Raw genomic sequence first — 23,450 nt, forward strand, 5'->3', positions numbered from 1 at the left:
ACCATTCTCAATTCAATAAGATCGGCCACTGTGTCTCGATCATGCAATGTGACAACACAATCCCTATAAACCGTGCGGCCAAAACAGACTCACCAATAGAAGTAGATACAGAGAACGGCTCATGAAGTTGTTCTGGTTCTATCCCAAATTTCATAGAAACATAAGGTGTGACATATGACAAAGTGGAACCGGGATCAATAAGAGCATATACATCATGATATTGGACAGTTAATATACCTGTGACAACATCTGGAGAAGCCTCTGAATTCTGGCGACCCCTCATAGCATTGAAACTGCCAGATCCTCCCAAACTTTATGCTCCACCCCTAGCTGCACCATGCCCTGCGGGTGTTGGAGTGCCTCGAGCTGGAGGAGGTGCTGCGGATGTAGTAGCTGCAGAACTAGCTGGCTGTGTTGGGCCCCTGCCCGCACCCTGGCGGGACGAACGACAATCCCTCTAAATGTGACCCCTCAATCTGCATCCGTAGCATATGGGTAAGTCCATGTAGCATATTCCTAGGTGCATCTTTCCACAACGAAGGCATGGGGGCCTCCTCTGCTACTGGAATCTACCACCGTGATGACCCTGCTGATATAAGCCCATGTTGCCCTGATTGGGCCTAAAACGGCTCCACTGCTGCTGCTGACTGGGCCCTGATGGCGGTGCACTAGCTGAAGACTGAGCAAAGGACTGTGATGGCCCTGACGACCCTCCTCTGAAGGCTGACTTGCCGCTACCAGAAGAACCACCAAAGTTGCCCGCAGACCGGGTCTTATTGCTACACTCTCGCTCCATTCTGTTCCTTAATTTGCGGGTCTCTATGGCTTGAGCGAATGCCACCATCTTTCCATAGTTCATATCAGAATTCAAGGCAGCTGTAGCAGCCTCATTAATTACCAAGGGACTAAGGCCCTGTACAAATCGGCGAACTCTAGCCTCCATAGTGGGCAACATGTAAATAGCATATTTAGACATGTAAGCGAATCTCATATGGTAATCCCACACACTCAGGCTACCTTGCCTCAGGTTCTCAAACTCAGCAGCACGGGCTACCTTAGTCTTGGCAGGCAAGAAGTGATCAATGAAGGCATAGGCAATCTTACCCCACCTCGCCAGAGGGCTCCCTTCATCACGGGACTCCTCCCATAGTTCAAACCAAGAATATGCCACCTCTTTCAGGCGGTAGGAGGCCAATTCCACTGCCTCTGTTTTAGTAGCACGCATAACTCTGAGAGTCTTGTGCATCTCATCAATGAAATCCTGGGGATCTTCCTTTGGGTTAGTACCCGTAAACACTGGAGGATCTAACTGGAGAAACCTGTTCACCCTAGAACCAGTAGAATCCCCTGGCTGACTGGAAGAAGTGGGTGCAACATTTGACCTCTGGGTCTGGGAAGCCACTATTTGAGCCAACATTTGTATGGCTCCCCTAAGATCAATATTAGAAACACCAGAATCGGAAGCTGGAACTGGAGGTGGAACTGGTATATCAGTTGGAAGGACCGTTGCACCCTCAGTAGGTGTAGGGACAGGTGCGGTCTGATCAGTTGTAGTAGAGTCAGGCAGTATAGTAGCTGGAGGAATATTCTCACTCCTCGGGTGTTCACCCGCATCATCAATTATAGGATCAACTGTCACTACTGGGGTGACATTGGCTCTTTGGCCAGTTCTTGCCTTCTTCTTAGGCGCCATGTACTGAAAATTAGAGCAACTCAGGAGTTAAAAGAGGAATAATCTTATAACCAACTTTATCGCACGATCAAGAACATGAAAGAAGGGTATTATTCCTAAATGTCCATGTAGCATCCTAATTATAGATGTGGTCGACAACACACCGATAATAAGGACTCTACTAGACACGGCTATGAGATATCCTAGGACACTTTAAAACCTTAGGCTCTGATACCAAATTTGTCACGCCCTAAAACCGAGGAGCGCGACTGGCGCTCAACCGAGTGAACCCGACCGAGCAAGCATGTTAGATTTTCTTCTATCCAAGCTCATCCACGAATGAAGATAATACATATTTTCATTAATTAGACAAAAAAGTGTTCATGTCCACAATACCAATAGTTCCACCGTTTTTAGTCGTCTTAACTAGAACAAGTAATACAACCATAACATAATATAGTTTGTCTTTTCCAACACTAATACACAACCCACACTATGTCTACGGAGACTCTATGGATAAAGAAGAGTACAATGATAATGCCGGCAACAAGGCCCCGGCTATACCTCAAACCGAATACACAAAGTACAAAAGATACATTACCCCGGAATGAAGTGGGGCTCACCGAGTCAGCTGGGAAGAAGGTGTACTGCTATCACTGATCAATATCTCCTGTTGTGGAACCACCTGCATCCATTTAAAGATGCAGCGCCCCCGATAAAAGGGATGTTAGTACCGTCGAATAGCACTAGTATGTATAACTAAACAGTCTCTCAATAGAATGACAAATAATACAAACAAGATTATCATAATATCAATGAAAGCCTTAATTAACATCAAACCTCAATTTAGGATCAAGACAGTTTTCAAATTAATTCTCATATCTCACATTGGGAGATTTTTAGTATCGATATACCATTGTCTATAATACCATTATTCACAAAACCAGTACCACCGTACTCTTAGCACGGAGTCCGATCACGATCCGATCGGCTAGGCCATCTCATTAGAGACATCAACCACAATTTCTCTCAATATCAATACCACCGTCTTTAACACGGAGTTCGATCACGACCTGATCGGCTAGGCTATCCATTAGGGACATCGACCACAATCACAATTTCAAATTATAAATTTTCATAACACAACCACCACCATGTGTGCGGCATGGTATCCGATCACGACCCGACCGGCTAGGCTGTCTTATTTTAGAGATCAACCTTTTTATATCAATCATCGCATTTTGTATTACTTTCACATCTTTTCATCTTATTGGCACTAATGGCCATAATTATAAGATCATTCTTGGCACGCTGGCCATATTCAATATTTCATGCTCACCTTATCAATTTCAATTATCATCATTATCATCAACAACAAATACAATTCAAGTCAAGGTGTGTAGTACACATGTGAGAAATTTAGAGTCTAAAGCACATAGAGATATTTCACAAAATTTGGCATAATAGCCTTCATTTGAACTTGACTTAAAGTCAAAACATTATTAATGCACAGCCCATATTTTAACACACCCTCAATTGGTAACATAACATGGATAAAGCATTTGGGATGCTTGTTGAACATATATCTTTCAACTCAATCTTACTAGGAATAGCCAGTTTCATAATGAATCACTCGGGACTTACATAATTTACATGAATATCGTGGGATTTAATTCTAAGAGAAGCATTTAGCCAACATACCTCACTTGAGCTTCCTTAAACTCTAAAACGTTCTGGAATTCTTAGCAACTTCAATCTATTGTAGAAATATAACAAATTGAATCAAAATTTGGAAGATGATCATGGTTCTAGCTCACTTAAGCATTTTATCAAATACTAGGTGTGCATAAGGTTTCAATATCCTTTTTATGAAGGATTCCATCATCCCACAACCCAAGCTTTACCATTTTTAGCACAATAATCTTCTTACACCCTTTGATAACACATACATATAAAATAAACAACTCTTATGCCCAAAAATTACCTTGCTAGTTACCCATTTTCAGAAGATTTCGAAATTAGGGTTTAGGGTATAGAATCTTACCTCTAGGATGAAGACCTAGTGAGATTCCATTCTAAATCTTCCAAAACTTGAGCAAGAATTGAAGAAAATTATTGAAGAACACCTTCTCACTCTAGGGCACTCTCTCTCACTCTAAAATATCAGATTATGGCTCAAAAATGGCCCAAAGAGTGTATTTAACGAAATAGGGTCGGATTTTAAAAACCCAAAAATGGAGTTCTGGAACAGTTCTGCGGTCGCATACCGTATAATGGATATGCGGACCGCATAATTGCTGATAAAATGATCAAAAAAGTTATTTGTGTATGCGGTAACTATGCGGTCCACATAACTGTTATGCGATCGCATAATGCACCGCATAACATTTATGCGGTCGCATAGTCGACCTCATAATTGCTTCCAACTGACCCAATTAACTGTCTCACTCTGCGGCTATTATGCGGTTCGCAGAGTGATTCTGCGATCGCATAATGGACCGCAGAAATGCACTATTCCTCCAAAAAATTTCTTTTACTTTCTTGTGCATTGTTCAACCCAAAAATTCCGAGCAGCGGCTAGCAAGCTCGCCGCGAAGAATTTCTACAATCCTCAAACACATAAGCCTAGTCCGGCACCATGAAATATTATTTTCTTTGCAAATTTTATCGAACTTTACACTTAAGTTCTTCAAAATTTTTCGGGGTGTTACACAGAGGATGCAGTCTCACTTTGCACACTTGATTGTCGTCTTTAAAGGTACCCTGCCGACCCATTTTATTAGGGTGCAGACTGATGCAGAGGGCCCTCACATCGTTGAATTGAGTGCTACTGATAGCACTATTGCGGAGGAGCCAGGACTAGCCGTTGTTACTGTAGCGGGCATGGGGAATGATGCGACTGAGGTTCTTCCTATTGCGGAGGATGATCTGATTGATACAGTTGATGTGCATGGCGTCGCACTAGAGGATCCGACACTTCTGGGGACCGAGGTCCACCCTCAGTCCTCACCACGACCCGAGTGATTTTGAGGGAGTTTCTGACAACCACTCTACTTATGATCTTACTTATTTGTATTTTTGTGATATTATGCAACTGAGGACAGTGCACATTCTTAAGTGTGGAGTGGGGTGTCAGGCTTTAATTTTTGTGGCATGTGCTTAATTGTCAGTGATACATTTTAAACTGCATGATCACTCTTATGACCGTTATAATTGTATAATTGTAGTAGTTCTTTTTTTGTAGTGGCTGAATCCCGGGTTTTCTTTAAACCACGGTTCTTTCCCGAGGATGCCATTTTCTTGAACTGGGTAGTTTAGGTAGATTTGTTTTTCAAAATTTGTAAAGAATTGTGGACTTTTCTCGACGATGGACTTCCTAAACAGTTTTCTTGAGGGTTTAAAGTCCAAAGAAAAATACAAAAAGATTTTCATTGTTTTTTTTCTTTTGAATTGATAATGGAATAGGAAGAAGCTTGAGTAAGTTGTGCTTTTGACATGTTTTATATCGAGGCTTAGGTCTGGAGCATTTGAACTAAGTACTTTCTTTATGATCTTTGTAATTATATGCCTCGAAATTATGTGTGGCTTTCTTTTGATACTGAGGCTCATCTTTCGACTCTTGTGATTAATTCCCGTGTGCTTCTGTTTTATAATGACCGTGCTAGTTGCTTTAACTTGAGGATTGGGTCCGAGTTGTCCTGAGTGAGTCATGTGTATTGTGTGAGATAAGATTTTGGTGTACTCTATGCCATCCTTGCTAGTCTAGAACTTATCCCGTGCGTGAGTCAAAGCGAAATGATTAAGTCTTGGAAGTTTGGGAAATGATATAGGCTTTCTTTGATTGACCATTTAGCCTATTTGCCTAGTAGTGTTGATATTATCCGTAGTCACCCCTTTTGAGCCTGTAGACCTTTTATTTGGCAACCACATTACAAGCCGTATCCCCTTTGTTCTTAATCAAATCTTGTTGAACTTTTACCTCTGAAAGCACTTAAGTAGCTAGAAGAGAAAAGAAAGAGATTGGGGAGCTTATGAGTGGAACCATAGAAAGGCCGGAAAGGTGCACCTGTGTACAAACAAAACAAAAAAAAAAGTACTAGCCGAAAATACTAAATTAAGGAGGAAAAAAAAGAAAAACAAAAGAATAACACCTCCATATCTTTGTCTAGGCTAGTATCTATATGTTGATATGCCTAATGAAGCAGGGCCTAAATGTGTATGGTTTCATGGCTAGATATTGAATTGGTCATGACAAGAAGGTGCTTAGAAGAGAAGTGTAGTGTATTAAAGTGCTTAGGAGGGTTAATTACTATTTTCTCAAATATATCCTACCCGTCCTTTAGCCTACATTACAACCTATAAAGTCCTGCTTGATCTTAGACTTTGCGAGCTTAAATTAGTAGAGACTTACACTACGGGCAAGCCTATGGTATGAATTTGGGTGGCATAAGAGTTTCTTTGTGAGAGTGAGCAAATTCTTCCGATTCGGGAGTCCTTAAATTATACTTGAACTTATAATTGAGTGTGTGGACTACGTCTCTATGGTTTGTTGGTGAGGGCACATGATTTGCAAAGGATTGGTAGAGACCTTGATTTTTGAGTAGGCACAAGGAGCGAGTCATAGGGTGGAATGCATTAGAGTCAAGTTTTGAGGCGAGGATGTTAGAAAGAGCTACGTGAATATTTTAAATGATCTTGGCATGAGTTTAAAACTTGAGGAACAGTATGAAGAGTGCATGTGCTGGGTTCTAAGCGTTGATATAAATCATTGTCATTGGTGTGATGCTTGCGTATGTTTTAAAAGGTATTTCTTGCTTATGTGCTTACTTTTAAGTTACTCGAGGACGAGCAAAAGTTTATGTGTGGGGTGGTGATAAAGGGTGAAAAGTACACGTTTTGTGTGTGTGTTTGTGTGTTATTTCGTGTGTGAGTTGCGGGAGTTCACATCTCTTTTGAAGTGAAAATATGCTCATGACGTGTTTCTTATGTGTAGGAACAAACTTGTGCGGAAAAGGATCAAATGGAAGAAAAATTGGTGAAAAAAGAGCTGAAGAGAAAAGCTCTGGATAGCGAAACGAGGTTCATTTCACCAGACCGGGACCGAAGTAGAAGAAATCAGGAAAGTCCCGGACAGCGAAGCGAGGGTCACTTCGCCAGACCGGAACCGGGGCAGAAAAATTCAACTTTTCCAATCCAAATTAGGAGAAGTAAAAATCCGGCCCAACTCAATCCCAAACTATATAAATATTAGAGTTAGCCACTTTTTGAAGGGAGAGAAGACTTTGGAGGGGCAAGAACACTCTTGGAGCAAGGAGAAGGATTCAACTTCACGTTTTTTTTCTCTTTCTTCCTAATTTTTTATTGTTATGAATTCTAATCTTGTATTTGTGCAAACAACTATGAGTAGCTAAACTCTCATCTAGGGTTTTATGGAACCTATTGAAGGATGATTTTTCCACTGCGTTTAATATAAATTTGCCCTTTATTTTTCTCTATTTGTTCAACTATATTATTATTGTTGTTGGTTGAATGGCCCTCAATTGACTGTGTCTATTTAGTGTGTACTGCTCGAGAGAGAGTATGCATTTAGGTAGTTGTTGAACAACACCACTCCTAATGTATTTGAGAGATCAATACAGAGGGTTTAAAGGCGGGATTAGAGATAACAAAACCTTGGTGCGATCGTAGTGAGCGGTGAATTAGTGCCAGCTAGCGTAGTTCGAGAGAATACGTCTAGTAAATTATGATCGTTGCTCGAGAAAGAGCTACGACACTCAAAGTACTCACGATCGGTAGAGAATACTGGGGCGAATTTATAGGAAACGTCGCGGGGGAGATTCCGACAATAGGGTAAATCAAAATCCTACACTTTTCCAATCTTGTCTACAATATTTGCTTTGTTAGTAATAAAATTATAGCTTTTTAAATACCTTGTTTTTAGTTAGTAAACAATCACTCATTATTCAATATTTCTGAAGGTTGATTACTTGAATTCTTGCGAAACTAGTGGTTGTGATTAGTAGGTTAATTCTCTACGGGATTTGACTCCGAACTTGTAAATCGAATTATATTTGCAACGACCGCTAAACCTCTTAGGAGCCATAATTGAGCGTGATCACCAATCATAATGTATTATATCATTAAGCCATTCAAGCAATGGCTTCTCATTAAAATATCAATCTCATGTTGTGAAATGAAATTGTCCTATATCTGATATTGGAAAACTCATAACTATATGTGCAGAGTCTTCCACATCTCCATCACATCGTTCACACTTAGGAGATTCAATTATTTGTATGGTAAATCTAAGCTCATTTGACATAAGTCTTTTATGTCGCACGAGCCAAATAAAATATTTCTAATTTTTCTATTTTAAATTTCTATATATTAGTCCATCTCCTATCATTTGTACTAAATTTTTCATTACCTGTTCCATTACAAATGAGCTTATCTACAAAACAATATTATTAGAGATGAAACGAGATAAAATAGTATTTATGCATGGCCTCCCCACCCTCCCCCCCCCCCCACACACACACTCTCTCTCTTGGAGTGTTCGACGATCGGTATGGTACGATATTTAGATATTTTGGTTCGATATTTTCGGTATCCGGTTTCTTAAAATGCTATCCCAATACCGTACCTAATTAAATTCGGTATGATTCGATTTTTCTCCTTTCGGTTTCGGTTTATTTGATTTGAATACTAACTAGTGCACAGAGCCATAGATTATAATATTCTTAATTAAAGTACTCAAAAGTACAAAACTGAAAACGTTTGTTGACAAAAGTTTTGTCCAAAACCAGTAAATATCAACCCATAGAGAAAACTGTGCATAATAAATTTGATCATTAGAAATATTTTATTACTTGCTTAGAGCTAATTGATAAACTTAGAGAATAAAAGAAAGTAAATTTTAGATTTTTTATATTTATGTTATAAATTATAATAGATGTATGGTGTAATATAATATATATTTCGGTACGGTATCGGTATTTCGGTATTTCATTTTAAAATATCAAATACCATACTAATACCAATTTTTTGAAAACTTAAATCAAATACCATACCGAATACCAAAATACCGAATAACAAATACCAAAATTTTCGATATTTACTAAATTATGCACTACCCTAATAGCATCACATATTTTTCTATATAATGAAGCAGTTGATATTTTAAGCAACTGTGAAATAACACGAGAAGAAAGGACATGAAATTCGATTTCTCAAAAGAAAAGAATGAAGTTGAAGAAATTTCACTAATTGAATTCAATATTTCATTCTTTCCTAGAAGAAGTCGTGTCCCTTAAACCAAATATTTTCTGTCCTAAAATGGTTATTCCATTTCTTACTAGAACGAAAGCGAATGGATTTTGGGTACAATTTTTTAGTTCATGTTATTCTTTCTATACCTAAAATTTATAATTTATTTATCAAATAATCAAATTATTTTATTAAAAAAGTACTCCCTCCGTTCCAATTTATGTAAATCCGTTTGACTTGGCATAATATTTAAGAAAAAAATGAAGACTTTTGGAATTTGTGATCCTAAACAAGTCAAAATTTTTGGATGACCACAATTCTTTTGAAACTTGTGATGAGGCAGATTTAGGTATAAACTTAAGGGGTCACAGGACCCCGTAAACTTCGATAGAGATCTTGTATATGTATATATGTATACCTTAAAAATGGTTAATTTAAATCACCTGCCACCCTGAACACTAAAAGCTTTTAGGGGCACTAGTTGAGCAGAATACTGGTGCCCCCGTCGCGTTAAAATCCTGGTTCCGCCTCTGCTTGTGATGGTAAACATTATAGAGTATTTGTGTGGTTATAAAAGCTTCTCATTAACGATAGAATTAAAAGTTTAAGTTAAATTGTTTCCAAATTTAGAAAAGAGTCATTTTTTTTGGAACGGACAAAAAAAAAATATGTTCAAATAAACTGGATCCGATAGAGTAGTAAATTTATGTCCAACAAGCTAAAAGGGATGGTAAATTCAAACACGACAAGGACGCGGAAGCGGAACACAAATACTTTACCAGTTACCATCAACTTCTTTTTGGCTGTTTCAACATTGAGGTTTAATGGTTTCAATTATTTTATTAATCCTTAAAAAATTTATTTATTAGTACATGAAAAGATCAGGAAAGAGAAAATTGAAAAAATGAAATAGTGAAAATTAAACTCACACATATTTCGCGAGACTCCATCAGTACCATTAGATCCTAAATTTTGATGGTTAACGGTTGGAAATTTATTTTACATAAATTGAGGTGCAAAGTTCAAATCCATGACAGTTCACTCCATTTTATTTAAAAAGAAGCGGAGACTGGCTTGTAATTTTTGAAATAATATCTATGGTTTGCTCTTGGTAAATTCATTCTCGACACTTTAGCACTGCATCTACCTTTGGCTCCTTCCTAAATTGAAGTATTCCTTGAAATTCCAAAATGGCGGCTTAACTTTCCCTCCCCTTTTCAAAACTCTCCATTCGTCTCAATACTCCCTTCAAAATCACTTTGCAAAATTTTACCAATTTTCATATCCAACCTTTTCCCTCTTCCTTTCCTTTCCCTCCATTCTTCAAAACCTTAAGAAAATTCTAAATCCCCAAAATCCGCACTCCTTCAAAACCCTAACAACGCCCATTTCTGCTTTCTGTTCTTTTTTCTCAACATATTTCAATGGAAACTCATTGCTCAGAAATCCTAGAAACTGACACTGAACTGGTTAATTCAGTAAATCCTCACGAAACCCTAGATCGGTCTTCCCCAAATTCTCCTGAAAACTCAGCTAATTCGAACAAATTTGAAGGATTACAAATGGAGGAAGAAGAATTGGATTCATCACCTGTTCGGAGGTACACTCCATATTCCTCGTACACCAGCCATTGGTCTCAGCCTTGGGGTCCAATCACCAATTCCAAGCCTTTGGGCTCACAATCGACTTCTACTGCTGAGCCCGACGACGACGAGCCATCGGATTCTGGTTGGCCCGACGGGCCTAATAAAGCTGAAACTACGAAATTGGTATCAGTTGGGTCTCTGTGGAATTGTCATGGAGATGAGGATGCTAAGTCGTTTATGCTGGTATTAATCTTCATGTTTCGCCAATAGCTCCAAATTTTTTTTTTTTTGGGTGCTTTTGTTTTGTGTTGATTTTTTTTTCTTGGATTATTAACAGGGTGCAGGGCTTGCTAATTTAGGCAACACGTGCTTTCTAAACTCTGTATTGCAATCATTCATACACACAGTGCCTCTGATTCAGGGCCTTAAGTTGAACGATCATGCCACACCCTGTGATAGTAAGAAATAACAATTAATCCCTTTGTTCCATTTTATTTGTCTCTATTAAGTACTATTTAGAGAGTCAAGTAGCCATTTTTTCATAAAGTTTTTAATACTTACATAGTTTCTGAACGAGTAATTATAATTTTATTTTTTGGAAAAAATTAAAGGAACTTATGTTTAAATTAAGATCGAAACTCTTTAATTATTTTTTAGAACAAAGGGAATAACGAACTCTGCATTGCCAATTATTCAACCATATGAGTTGTGTCAGTGTATTTGGTTTAATTAATCTTGTCTAGTAGAGAGATTTCCTCTTTCTCTCTCTGTTTGTGAGGTTGCTTATTGTTTTGTTGTCTATGCAACAATTGCAGGTTACCTGAAAGGTTTCTGTGTAATTTGTGCGTTGAAAGAGCTTATTGATGCTTTACTGGTTTCTGAGACTGGTGTTGTCTCTCCCTGGAAATTTGTTAACAATTTAAGCTGTATCCTTTTAAATTACTTGTTTGTGATTTTTGGGATAATATTCACATTTCATACACATATATATGTGTGTTTATCTTTTCTGCTTATGTATTCGTTACCCTTATTTCTTACTGAAATATAAGAAAGATGACTGATTTTGGTATGGTACACACTATTGGTACATTCACATTTCTTCATTCCCTTTTATTATGCAGGAAAAGAAAAACTTAGATCTCGTTTAGGGCCTGTTTGATTTGGATTATGTTAGCTCACCTAATCAGTTACTTTTATTAAATTAGCTTCCTTTATCATAGTCAATGTTTAGTTACATACAAAAGAATTGATTGTTAGTCAATTCTCTAATAAATTACCCTTCAAGATGATTATAGAGAATTTGAAGATTCAAATCAGACAGGCCAGCTAGGTATGAAGGTTGTATAAATTCATTGCTTTGTTTGCGAATCTGTAGCTGTTGTTTCACTGTCATCCTTAACTTTGTGAAAAAATAGATTTTTCTTCCACTTTCCATCGGTTCCAACAAGAAGATGCTCACGAATTTCTACAATGTTTTCTGGATAAACTTGAACAATGTTGTGATGTTTCGAGACCAAAAGACAGCCCAACTTTGGAGACTGAGAACTTTGTGAAGCAGGCTTTCGGAGGTCGTTTAGTTAGCAAAGTAAGAACAAATGATTTGTCTATTCTTTGTGCCTTTTATTGTAAAACTGCATTCACATATATGTTCTGCTCTTCATTCTTAAATGCAAATGTAGAACTAACATTCTACGCATGCCTTTTTTCGAAATTGCAGCTGCGATGTTGTAATTGTGGCCATTGTTCTGACACTTACGAGACTCTAATTGATCTGAGTTTGGAGATTGAGGATGTTGACAGCCTAGCCACAGCTCTGGAGTCTTTCACAAAGGTTGAGAAGATTGAGGATTCAGAAACAAAGTTTACATGTGAAAAATGTAAGGAACAAGTCTCCATTGAGAAGCAGCTTGTGCTGGATAAGGCCCCTTCTGTTGCTGCCCTTCATTTGAAGAGATTCAAAACTGATGGTTCTCTTGTTGAGAAGATTGACAAATATGTTTCATTTCCACTGGAATTGGACCTGCATGCTTATGCTGATAACAACCAAAGTGATAATGTGAGTTCCTGTTACTCTGAGTCTATGCTAGGAATTAGTGTTGCAGGGATTCTTTTCGTTTTAGGAGTTGGAAGAGATGAAATAAAGTGATTTTTTTTTTCTGGTAAAGAAGTTGATGAAGAGTAATTACTAGTGCTTAAATATATACTAGCTTTATAGTTCCCGAGAAAAAAAGGGTTTTAGAGGTAAACTTTTCCTGCATATTTAAGTTTAGTACCTGAAAGTTTTGGGATTCTTAATTTTTTTTTTTTTTTTTTTTTTGCAAAAGATTTTTGGAGGGCTTGTAGCTGATAGCTTGGGAGAAGTATTTTATCAAAATGAATTTAAATTTTCCTTCTTTGTTTATGTTAGATAGGATATGGGGTCTAAGCAGGGAAAATGTTGTGTACAATACTACAATTTCACTAATATTTTTAATTTAAGATCTTTCTTTCTTTTTGCTTAATCTTTGTTAACTGGAACTGTATATGATTTTTAATTTTCCTTTCTTGGCACAGGAAGAAATGAAGTACGATCTTTATGCAGTTATAAGGCATGTAGGATTTTCATACTCTTCTGGGCACTATTACAGCTTTATTCGCTCTGCTCCAAATGAGTGGTACAAATTTGACGACTCAAAGGTATGTAATATACTGCAAATCAAGCTTCCTACTTTCTTTTAATGGTTTTACTGTAGGATTAATCTGTTTCTCAATATTCTGGTGCCTCTAACTTAGAAACCATTTTGTTTTTGTGCTGCATTCAATATCGTTTCATCATTGCTTATTTTTGTTATACCCTGCAATTCTCCTGGCATAAAGGGCAGCACAAGCGTTTATGATGAACTGACTTGATATTTGTTTAAACTTATAGGTTATTCAGGTTGGAGAAGATTTTATTTTGTCGCAGGAAGCATATGTTCTGTTTTATGCAAAGAGGGGCACTCCGTGGTTTTCAGATTTTATTGAAGTGCAAAAGCCCTTTATAGATCCGTCCATACTGAACACCTCTCCCAAGTCAGTTTTAGATAATACAAATGCTGTCTGTGTTACTTCTCCGCGTCTGCCAAATCCCCGGGCTTTATGTGTCAAAGGTTCCCATGATGCTGCAAGTGAGTCATCTCCCAATTCTCTCAACAAGGTTCAGGATAGTGACGGAAAGGAAAATGTGCAGACGAGGTCTGCTCCTGGACCACATGGTGCAAGTAACATTTTGCATCCCAAGTCACCTGAAGTGGATAAAGTGTCTTTTCCTTCAATACTCAAAGAAGACTGCAGTACTCTGGACCCCGGTGCACCCAGCAGACCTATATTTATCACACCCAAAACGCCATCTAGATCTCCGAGCCCAGAGATATATCGGGAAGATCCCCCAGGTAAACTCATCTTGCACTTCTATTTTATTATCGACTTGTTGCCTATAGTGAATATAGAGAAGCTGGTGCGAGATCATTGGTTTTCATTTGCAGAAAATGATTACCATATTCCCCGTCCTCATCTAAGAACGGCAGACCGGGTTTCTTGCAAAAAGCAACTGCAGAAGGAGCTAGAGCAGAATATGGAAAGAAAGCAGGCGTGTACCCTGATAAAGAAAAGCATGCGGGGGTCTAGAGCCCAGCAATTACTAGCTGCAATGGCGGGGTCACAAAGTGAAAGTTCTGTTAACAAGAAAAGGAGAAGAGTGGATGTATCTCCAAGTAGAGATGATAGTAGTTCCACCAGTCGCCGGAGGTCTAGCCTTGGCTCTGTGTTTCGTACTGTAATGACTGGCAGCCTGAGATGAGCAGGTTACATTTGGGCATAACACTAATAATTTTGGTACCTCATGAAATTTTTAACTGGAAAATCTGAACTAACGGAATAGGGTCTTGATCTGTATCCTCAAACAAACATGACGGGTAGTTTTTAGATAATAGCAGCTGTTAGTTTGTTGTTTATATTTCAGAGTTCCACTGTATAGTGCAGAGTAAGAATTTTATGTTATATTCTCACAGTTGAGAATTATAATTACTCTTATATACCTAGCGAGCTTTTGCAGGAACTTTTAATTTCTGTACTACATAAGTGCCACTACTTTTTTTCATTCATAAATTTTGTTAAATTTCATAAATTAATTCCACACTAGTTGAGTTTGGCTACACAGATTCTCAATATCTAATTAGTCTTTGAGTATAAGTTAGGATTTTTTTAAAACTTAAAGTTCTCCAAATCTCTCGCTTTCAAAACCAGAATGCCTACTTGTGGTTAATATTCTAAAACTTGAATATTCAAGTAGAACTTTGAGACAAAAATGATTGTAACTTCCAGTTACTGGTTGTGCAAAAGAAACCGCTTATAAAAAAGATGTAACCTCTTTAGAATCCAGAAAACCAATGGAGCTTCCTATGTGTTAGATTTGTTTTAGGAGTAAGCACTAGGTTAAAATAAAATATGTGCTTAGTTCAGAGTTATTTTTGAGCTTGTCGTAACAAAGAGTTGGGATCCAAGCATCTCCAATTAACAAAGAGAAAGGAGATCACCTCAAACCAGGCAACTTATTTGGCTTCTTTGCATGATGTTCTTTTACATCATAGGTTTTATAAAGCATTCTAAGTCATTTTCTTGTTAACATCGAACAAATTATTTTCCTGTTTCATTCTTCCTCTTCTTCAGCTCCTGAAAACTTCTATATAAGTATCTGAAAGCCCTTGAGTAAATCCCTTCCGTTCTTCTTCTTCAAAAAAAAAAAAAAAATTTCAAATGGAGGCTATGGCTACTAATATAGAAGAGAACAACTTCTGTAAGAAAACACCAGATCAAGATTTCAACTTTCAACAGACACTCATGGGGTCATCAAATGTTCCTAAACATGTGCTTATAGTTATGGATGCATTAAAAGAATTCTCCATTGAACCTCTTGAATGGACTCTCAAGAATGTTGCCTTGAAATCATGCTGCACTGTTACTATTCTTGGCATGATGCCTTGGCTCAATATTCCTCGTATACTTTCATGTTAAATCATTTCCAGAGTCCTAAATATATGCAAGAACATCATATAAGTATGTATTATTTATGACATGTAGGAAATTTTGCTTAATTGCTTTTGCGTTTTTTATAGTCTCCGCGAAGACATGGTCGGACATCTGGAGTGTGGATTTTGAAGAACTTCCAAAAATTAGAGAAAAAAGGGACCAGTGGAGAAGTGAGTATGCTAAGTATCACAAAGTTCAGTATTTAATTGACCTTTGCGAAAAATATGGGGTACGTGCCTATCATATATCATCATTCATCCCTTTGAACTTCAGCTGTCTTGTTTAAATGATATTTCTACAACTGGAGTTTACTTTCTGATATTTCATTTAGGTAGAACCAAAAATCAGAACTGAGATGGGCCATCCACTGAAATTCCTCGTGGTTGATTTGATCACTAGCCTTCGAGCAAACCTAATAGTATTCGACAGGTATTAATATCTAGGCCTTGTAATGACTCTTTCAACTATCAGGGCAATTAATTAAATTGTATGGAAGGTTACTTGTATTACTCAATTCTACTCACTATTGATAGTTATTTACCTATAAGGTAGTATAAAAATCTTTTACGCCGTCAATCTTTCTAATCTATCTATATCTATATTTATATTATTTTAAAAGTACGAAAACCCTTAGAGAAATATAGTTCATCTTTTCTATTCTTAAAAAATAAATTTTACACCGGACAAATTTATAATTTAATTATTTTTTAATATTAATTAACTAAAATTTTGCTTATTGAATTGTTTCTTATTTGAAATATGTAGCAAATCCTAATATTAAGGATTTTAAAATCGAGTAATATTTTACTTTATATAAATCACATTTAAATTGTGCATCTATTTTCCTTAAATCTAATCCTTTCACGTTTCCGGGGTTTTAAACGTTATGGATCGTTATTAAGGCTTTTATTTCAAGCTTTTGTCTTCGCTTTAATTTTGAATTTATTCATATAATCTTTCTTAAACTCAATTTTAAATAGCGATAAGTTTATAATAACAAATATATGACATATACTACATACAAAAAAATAATTTTATTTTGTGGTCTCCTATGTAATTATGAATTTGCCACAAGTATTCCTAATCGTGTAAAAATTAATAAGAATCCTACTTTTCTCCTTTTAAGTTTCCTAGAATTTATGGTCGTTTTAACAAATTTGGAATCATTTGGAAACCACCCATTTCTAAGCTTTTATCTATTTTTTTTAGAATTATTTTAATCATATTTAGACTAAATTAGATGCTCGGTAATAAGGTTAGATAGCAACCACTATAACTTTTCTAAAATTCATCACCTTAATAATCAATAAGAACCTTTATTTTTGTGCGGGTAATGTTAGGAAAGCAAAAAATTTTAACCACCTTCTTTCTTCTTATTTTTTTTAATACAAACTAATGTTGATAATTTTGATGAAACTTCTTAATAGTCCTGTTGATTTGAAGATGTGATAATAACCAAAGTTAGCAAAATTTTTGCAAGGAGATAAAAAAAAAATATTTCTATTCTTCTTTATAAAAGTGAAGATATTAAGAATATACTAGAATGAATATATCAGACGTCCAAATCTCAAGAATTTTATTTTAAATTTTAGATAAACTAATATTTAAATTTTAAAGTTTACAATATGAATTTTCATGCTTAGCGTTAGTTAGGTCATAAGCTATTTTGTTCACTAAATAAGATTAATATTCGTCATTTTCAAAAGCTTATATTTTTTAAATTTTATTTTATAACTCAAACGCATTGTTTAATACTCTCTCCATTTCAATATTTGTGAACTTATTTCCTTTTCAGTCCGTGCTAAAAAGAATGACCCCTTTATATATTTAAAAATAATTTAACTTTATGTAATGATTTATAGTCACATAAAATATATGTGCCTCATTTTATGTCACGGTTTCAAAAGTCTTATCTTTTTTCTTAAACTCGCCCAAACAAATGAGTTCAAATAATTAAAACGGAGGGAATAGTATTTTTAATATTTATACTCATTGATATAATACACTCAAATCGCGTGTATCCTAATTAGTATAATTAAAAAATTACAGGCACCACGACAAGAAGAATATAGAATACTATGCAGAGAAAGTTCCATATGACATGGTAGTAATAAGCGAAGATGGTGAGGTGGATATGATCAAAGGAAGGTCTCAGAAAAAGATCAAAGCTGCAGAAGAAACTTCAGGAGAATCCCCTGCTTCAATTGTCCCAGCCACAAAACCGATGATTTCCGGACAAATAATAAATTTTTTCAAGCCAAAGTGCGTGAAAACCTGAAATGGCAGCAAGCAAGGAGGAGGAATCGAGGAATACCATATATGGCTGCCCTATAATAATGTACTTCTATCATTTACATTAGAATAAGACAAATAAAAGGTCTAATTGAGCTATAAAAAATGAAACATTTTACTTCATCTATTTGTAAACCGCAATATAACAGATTTGTTCGAACATTTTATTGTCTTTTATACTGATCGATTGTTATACGTTTATAACATGTGACATTTAAATTTTATTTAGTTGCTATAAACGAAAAGTACACAAAAGCTTATTTTTCAATTTGTTTATGTTATAAAAGATAATTGAATTATTTAATTTTAATTTCTCAAATGATATTCATATCTCATATATTATAAACATAAAAAAATAATGAAATTATTTTTTGGTAATAACTGTAAAATATTACCATAAACACATAAAACTGATACACCTAAAGAGCACCTCAGCCACTTTCTACGAAGGAATTTATAAAGGACAACACGCCTCTGAAAACAACAACCCTCCCTCGAAAAGGAAAACTTATTACAAAATCTCTGTATGAAAAAATCACATCTACTCGCTCTCTTTGAGCCCATAAGCCTATCCACATTTTCTCTAATAACTCCTGAATCTATCTGTTGCATGGCAAGGTTGATTTGTACAATTTGATTCCCAAATATCATCCAGATCCTGGCCATCGATATCTGATAAACTAGAGCACTATAGATAGCTGCAATCACTCCCCTCTTAAACTTTCTCCGGTGCTTCCAATGCTTGCTTTTTGTTTACCCGAAAAACGGATAAAGTTGAATTTATACGTAGTTCTAAGGATATGTAGTATAACTTAACACAAATCGTAAGGATAAATTGAAAGTATCAAATACGGATTGTAAAGAATGAAAAATACACAAGGTTGGAAAGAAGAAGATTTAAGGACTAAGCAAGATGAATCAATCAATAAAGCCCAAAAGAATAACCCTTCAATATAGGAGTGTATGGTCTTTTAGTTACAATGTAAGCAAAAGCTTGGTCCTTACAGAAATAATAACTATCCCCTTTATAGTAGATGGATCTTACTTTTAGTTATAATTAAAAATACATAGTGGGAGACCCATGATAAATCAGCTTTTCCATAATTCCTGTCAGGATTCTCTCCTCTAGTGGGATTGCAACGGCTCTTGTCTATGAGCTCGATATTGACTCGAGCTCTCGGTCTTGACTCGAGCTCTCGATCTTGACTCGAGCTCGATTCTGACTCGGATCCTTATATTGATTCGGGGTCAGTGTTGGTCGGTCTCTGCCTCATAAACTCGATAACTTCACTTTGCATCATAGTTCGACTTGGATTCGAGCTCGATAATGACATCGAGCTCGACATTGATCGATCCCTCGGGCTCGAAGCTTAGTGACCTGACTTTGGACCTCAACCTTATACTATGAAGACGCTTCTCCGATCCAATATATTGCCATTTAAAATAGTTCGTACGAAGGACTAACCAGTTTTTACTGTATACAGATAGTCCCCTCGTTTCTCGAGAAGGATGTAGTGAGAAACGACATGATTTCACAACGGCTCGACTAGATATAAGCTGACGTTCATATTGGGCTCGATCATGACGCATGTGATAGCTGTCCCGTCAGTTTAGTTTTTCAAGGCATTTAATGCGTGTCAGACGGTGGTCGGCCATTATCGAAATTGAACCGCCATTGCTATACCTATAAATAATCCCTTTTTTCACTTTTAATCACTTTTACATCTTCAAACTCTAAATTTTCTAACTTCTTTCTCATATTTTCTGAATTCACTCGCAAATCTGTGATTCTTCTCTGCAAAAACCTTTCTTCAAAAATACCAAATCTTTGTTACCTCCTTCTATTCTCGATCTTTAAATTTAAAAAATGGCGGAAACATCAAAAACCATTCCTCAGAAAGAAAAAGCTTCTTCTTCACAGCCTGCCGCCAACAAAACACCGGTTGAGCCACGGCCTGAGGAATGCATTCCTGGGGCGTGTGTTCTTACGTCTGATTTTAAGGTTGACAAAGGCTCGTCGGTTCCCGGCCGATGTGAGCCTGTATCGAGGTATATGTGTTCGATAACCGAGAGGCACCTCGAACAGCTAAAGAAAGATTGCAATTGGGAGAACAAAGAAATAGTAATCCCGTCTTCTGAAGAAGATATCACCACTTACATGAAAGGGTTTTTAAGTGTATATACTTACCCTTTCACGTTAGGTCCCCTCGACCCTGTTATTATTGACTTCTGCCGTCAATACCAAATAACCCTAGGCCAGATCCATCCTTCTTTTTGGCGGATCATTATTTTGATCCGATACTTCGTGAACAAAATCGAGGGGATGCATTTCACCCTCGACCATCTCATCCGATTATACCGTCCTTGCCTTTTTCGAGGAGGGTTAATAAAACTTCTGCGTCGGGCTACCAAGGTTCTATTCTCGAGCATAGACAAGGACAGGGATCGAGGCTGGATGGGCAGGTTCATTCGAGTAAGGACTTTGGACCTGATTCCGACTGAAAAGATGCCTTTTCCTGAGGAGTGGAACATGAAGCGTAAGTGTAATTCTGTTGTTATCTCCTACTACTTTGCCCTTTCATTTCTTTTCTCACCGATATCCTCTTTTTGTGATGCAGCGGTTCCCTGGATGCCCGACGCAGTTCCCGATCTCAAGAAATGGGTACGAGATCTAGCTTCGACCTCCACATACGCCGAGCGCTCATGGCGTGATTTGTCAAAGGGTCGATGGGAGGCCAAAAATCACGGTAAGCCCCTTTCTTTTATTTTTTGGTAGTTCGAACGAGATGCTTTCCATATACTTCAATAAATTTTTCCGTATGTAGGTGTGGGAAAAGATGCGGTTTTGAGGCCCTCGTCCGTCGAGGAAGAGGCTTCGACCTCTATTCCAAAACCGGTGAAGGATAATAAGAGGAAAAGGGCCTCCGCTCCCTAAGATCCAAAACCAAAGACGAAGACGGCTCGTAAGCCGAAGAAGAGTACCATTACTTTGACCGTAGAATCAGTTCTACATCTAAGGGATGAAGACGAAGAAGAAGAAGAAGAAGAAAACGACGGGTCCGCGCTGGCGGCCCGAATGAAGAAAAGCACTGATGCCCCAAAGGCGGCTGAATCGATGGTGATTTATAAGGCTCCGCCTCGGACCGAGGAGATATCGGAGGAAGGCTCGGGCAAAGTCCCCGAGTCATTAGAGATCGAGGATGCTTCCTACCGAAGTCAACAAACAGTGGGTACATCGGAAGGGGCCGGTCCTGAAGCTCTCTGAACTGAGGAGAACGTCCCAAGCGAGTCACTTGAGGCAATAGTAATCGGAGACTCGCCCACTCTCCCTGCCTTTTTCAAAGGGGCGATTCGGGAAGCCCAGGCTTTGGGGGCCCTCAAGATGAGCCGGTCTCATGAAGGAGAGGACCCCTTCAGTGATTTGTTTATTGTGGTCGAGGACGCTGCTGGCCCTAGTGATGTGTCGGGCCTTTTTTGCGAAGTGCAGCAAGCTCTGAATCGGGTAAGCTTTAACTCTCTTCGTTGATATTATTTTTTATGTTTTGCTATTCTTTTCTAACTTCTTTTCCTATTTCTACGCAGGCCGTGGTGGTTCATCAAGAAGCATGTTCTCAGTCTCGAGCTGAGCTACATCGATTCGAGGCCGACCTCCGACGAGCTACGAAGGAGAGGAACGGCCTTAAACTCCTTTTCGGTCAAAGAGAAGAAGAAATCAAAGGCCTTCGAGCTGAGTTGGCCAAGGCTCATCAAGACCAGACCGACCTGACCGAGCAGGTAATGATAATATTAAGAACTCATGGGCTTGATTCAGGATTGGAGGCTAATATTTTGATCTCACAGCTGCAGCAGAAACTCGAGACGATCGGGCAGCTTCGTGAAGAAGTTGATATAATAAGGGCGGAGACCATGGTATGGAAAGATGGCATGGACCGTCTAGCTGAAGAAAAGGAGACTGTTCGAGCCCAATTGTCATCGACTGTAAGCCAACTTCAAGGCATGAAGGAGAAGAGCTCGGTTCAAGCGAAAATAATTGAGGAACTCGAGGCTCGGTTGGCCTCCGAACTTGCCAAGGCCAAATCTGATGCCGAAAAGGAAAAGTCCTATGCGGATGCATTAGTGTCCGTATATCAGGCGGATGCTGAAGCTACTCAGGTACAAGCAAGAGAGGCAACCGAGACCGCCAATACTCGAGCACATTGGGTTTCTGAACTTGCTAAGTGCCGATCTCGGAGGGAGACCCTTGAGGAGATCCATGCTCGAGGTTTCGACCTTACTGAAGAGATGAAAAGGGCTAAAGAGCTCGAAGACGATGCTGAAGCCTTGGCTTCCGATGATGACGATGATGGGAGCAAGAGCGGGTCCGAGAGTGGGGAGGAGCCCGATGGAGAAGAGACCGCCCCCGGGGATAACCAAGAAACTTAGTCCCTTAGTTTCTATTTCGGATGTTGCAAACAATCTTGTAAATATATACAAATATCTTTTCTTTTCCCGTCTTGCCTCTGTTTTATTTTCTGCCTTGTGAAGATTTTGTTTTATTCATGCCTTATGAATGTTTTCATAAGGCTTTAGGCAATTTGATCGAATTCGGACTTTGTAGCCTTTATATCTGAGTGGGCATTTTCGAACTCGAAGTAATGTAGCCTGTGGGCTTAGTAGTTGAGTGAGTGATTTCGAACTCAAAGTAATGTAGCCCGTAGGCTTAGTAGTCGAGTGAGTGATTTCAAACTCGAAGTAATGTAGCCTGTAGGCTTAGTAGTCGAGTGAGTGATTTCGAACTCAAAGTAATGTAGCCCGTAGGCTTAATAGTCGAGTGAGTGATTTCGAACTCGAAGTAATGTAGCCCGTAGGCTTAGTAGTCAAGTGAGTGATTTCGAACTCGAAGTAATGTAGTCTGTAGGCTTACTAGTCGAGTGAGTGATTTTGAATTCGAATTAATATAGCCCGTAGGCTTAGTAGTCGAGTGACTGATTTCGAACTCAAAGTAATGTAGCCCGTAGGCTTAATAGTCGAGTGAGTGATTTCGAACTCGAAGTAATGTAGCCCGTAGGCTTAATAGTTGAGTGAGTGATTTCGAACTTGAAGTAATGTAGCCCGTAGGCTTAGTGGTCGAGTGAGTAATTGCTCCAACTCGAGATGATGTAGCCCGTAGGCTTATTAGTCGAGTGAGTGATTCGAACTCGAAGTAATGTAGCCCGTAGACTTAATGGTTGAGTGAGAGTTTGCTCGAACTCGAAATAAGAGTAGCCTGTAGGCTTATTAGTCGAGTGAATGATTTCGAACTCGAAGTAATGTAGCCTGTCGGCTTAGTAGTCGAGTGAGTGATTTGAACTCGAAGTAATGTAGCCCGTAGGCTTAGTAGTCGAGTGAGTGATTCGAACTCGAGGTAATGTAGCTCGTAGGCTTAATCGAGTGAGTGCTTGCTTGAACTCGAAGATTTACCTTAATCCTGTTTGCATAATAAATCTCGAAATAGAGGAAATTTTTCTTGGATATAAGATATCGGTAAAAAACATTCTTTGTAAGTCATTATACATGTGTTCATATTTTGCGTTCAGGGCTCGGGCCAACTACATGAGCATGGTTCGTTT

At 37.9% G+C, this 23,450-nt stretch overlaps 2 protein-coding genes and 1 long non-coding RNA gene across 4 annotated transcripts; 2 read left to right on the plus strand and 1 right to left on the minus strand.

Annotated features, from left to right (window-relative positions):
- The first annotated feature begins 10,028 nt into the window (after nt 1-10,028).
- On the plus strand, nt 10,029-14,599 carry LOC104111367 (ubiquitin carboxyl-terminal hydrolase 20-like). 2 transcript variants are annotated; one of them, XM_009621048.4, is made up of 8 exons: nt 10,031-10,767; nt 10,862-10,982; nt 11,340-11,450; nt 11,940-12,109; nt 12,242-12,580; nt 13,078-13,200; nt 13,433-13,934; nt 14,028-14,599. In XM_009621048.4, the coding sequence occupies exons 1-8, from the start codon at nt 10,363-10,365 to the stop codon at nt 14,339-14,341; spliced, it is 2,085 nt and encodes a 694-aa protein (XP_009619343.1). In that variant the 5' UTR covers nt 10,031-10,362; the 3' UTR covers nt 14,342-14,599. The 2 variants fall into 2 exon arrangements, with proteins under 2 accessions (XP_018631532.1, XP_009619343.1); XM_018776016.3 differs by having other exon boundaries at nt 10,029-10,767; nt 13,433-14,599.
- Nucleotides 14,600-15,069: 470 nt separating this feature from the next.
- On the minus strand, nt 15,070-15,556 carry LOC108947735 (uncharacterized). The gene is made up of 2 exons (XR_001972275.3): nt 15,452-15,556; nt 15,070-15,268 (listed from the first exon to the last, which is right to left on the minus strand). It is a non-coding gene; the product is annotated as an uncharacterized lncRNA (long non-coding RNA).
- Nucleotides 15,270-18,084, plus strand: LOC117280335 (uncharacterized). The gene is made up of 4 exons (XM_033660038.2): nt 15,270-15,538; nt 15,657-15,799; nt 15,902-15,999; nt 17,620-18,084. The coding sequence occupies exons 1-4, from the start codon at nt 15,298-15,300 to the stop codon at nt 17,846-17,848; spliced, it is 711 nt and encodes a 236-aa protein (XP_033515929.2). The 5' UTR covers nt 15,270-15,297; the 3' UTR covers nt 17,849-18,084.
- The last annotated feature ends 5,366 nt before the right edge of the window (nt 18,085-23,450 follow it).

The sequence above is a fragment of the Nicotiana tomentosiformis genome, chromosome 8, assembly GCF_000390325.3.
Source record: "Nicotiana tomentosiformis chromosome 8, ASM39032v3, whole genome shotgun sequence".
NCBI lineage: Eukaryota > Viridiplantae > Streptophyta > Magnoliopsida > Solanales > Solanaceae > Nicotiana > Nicotiana tomentosiformis.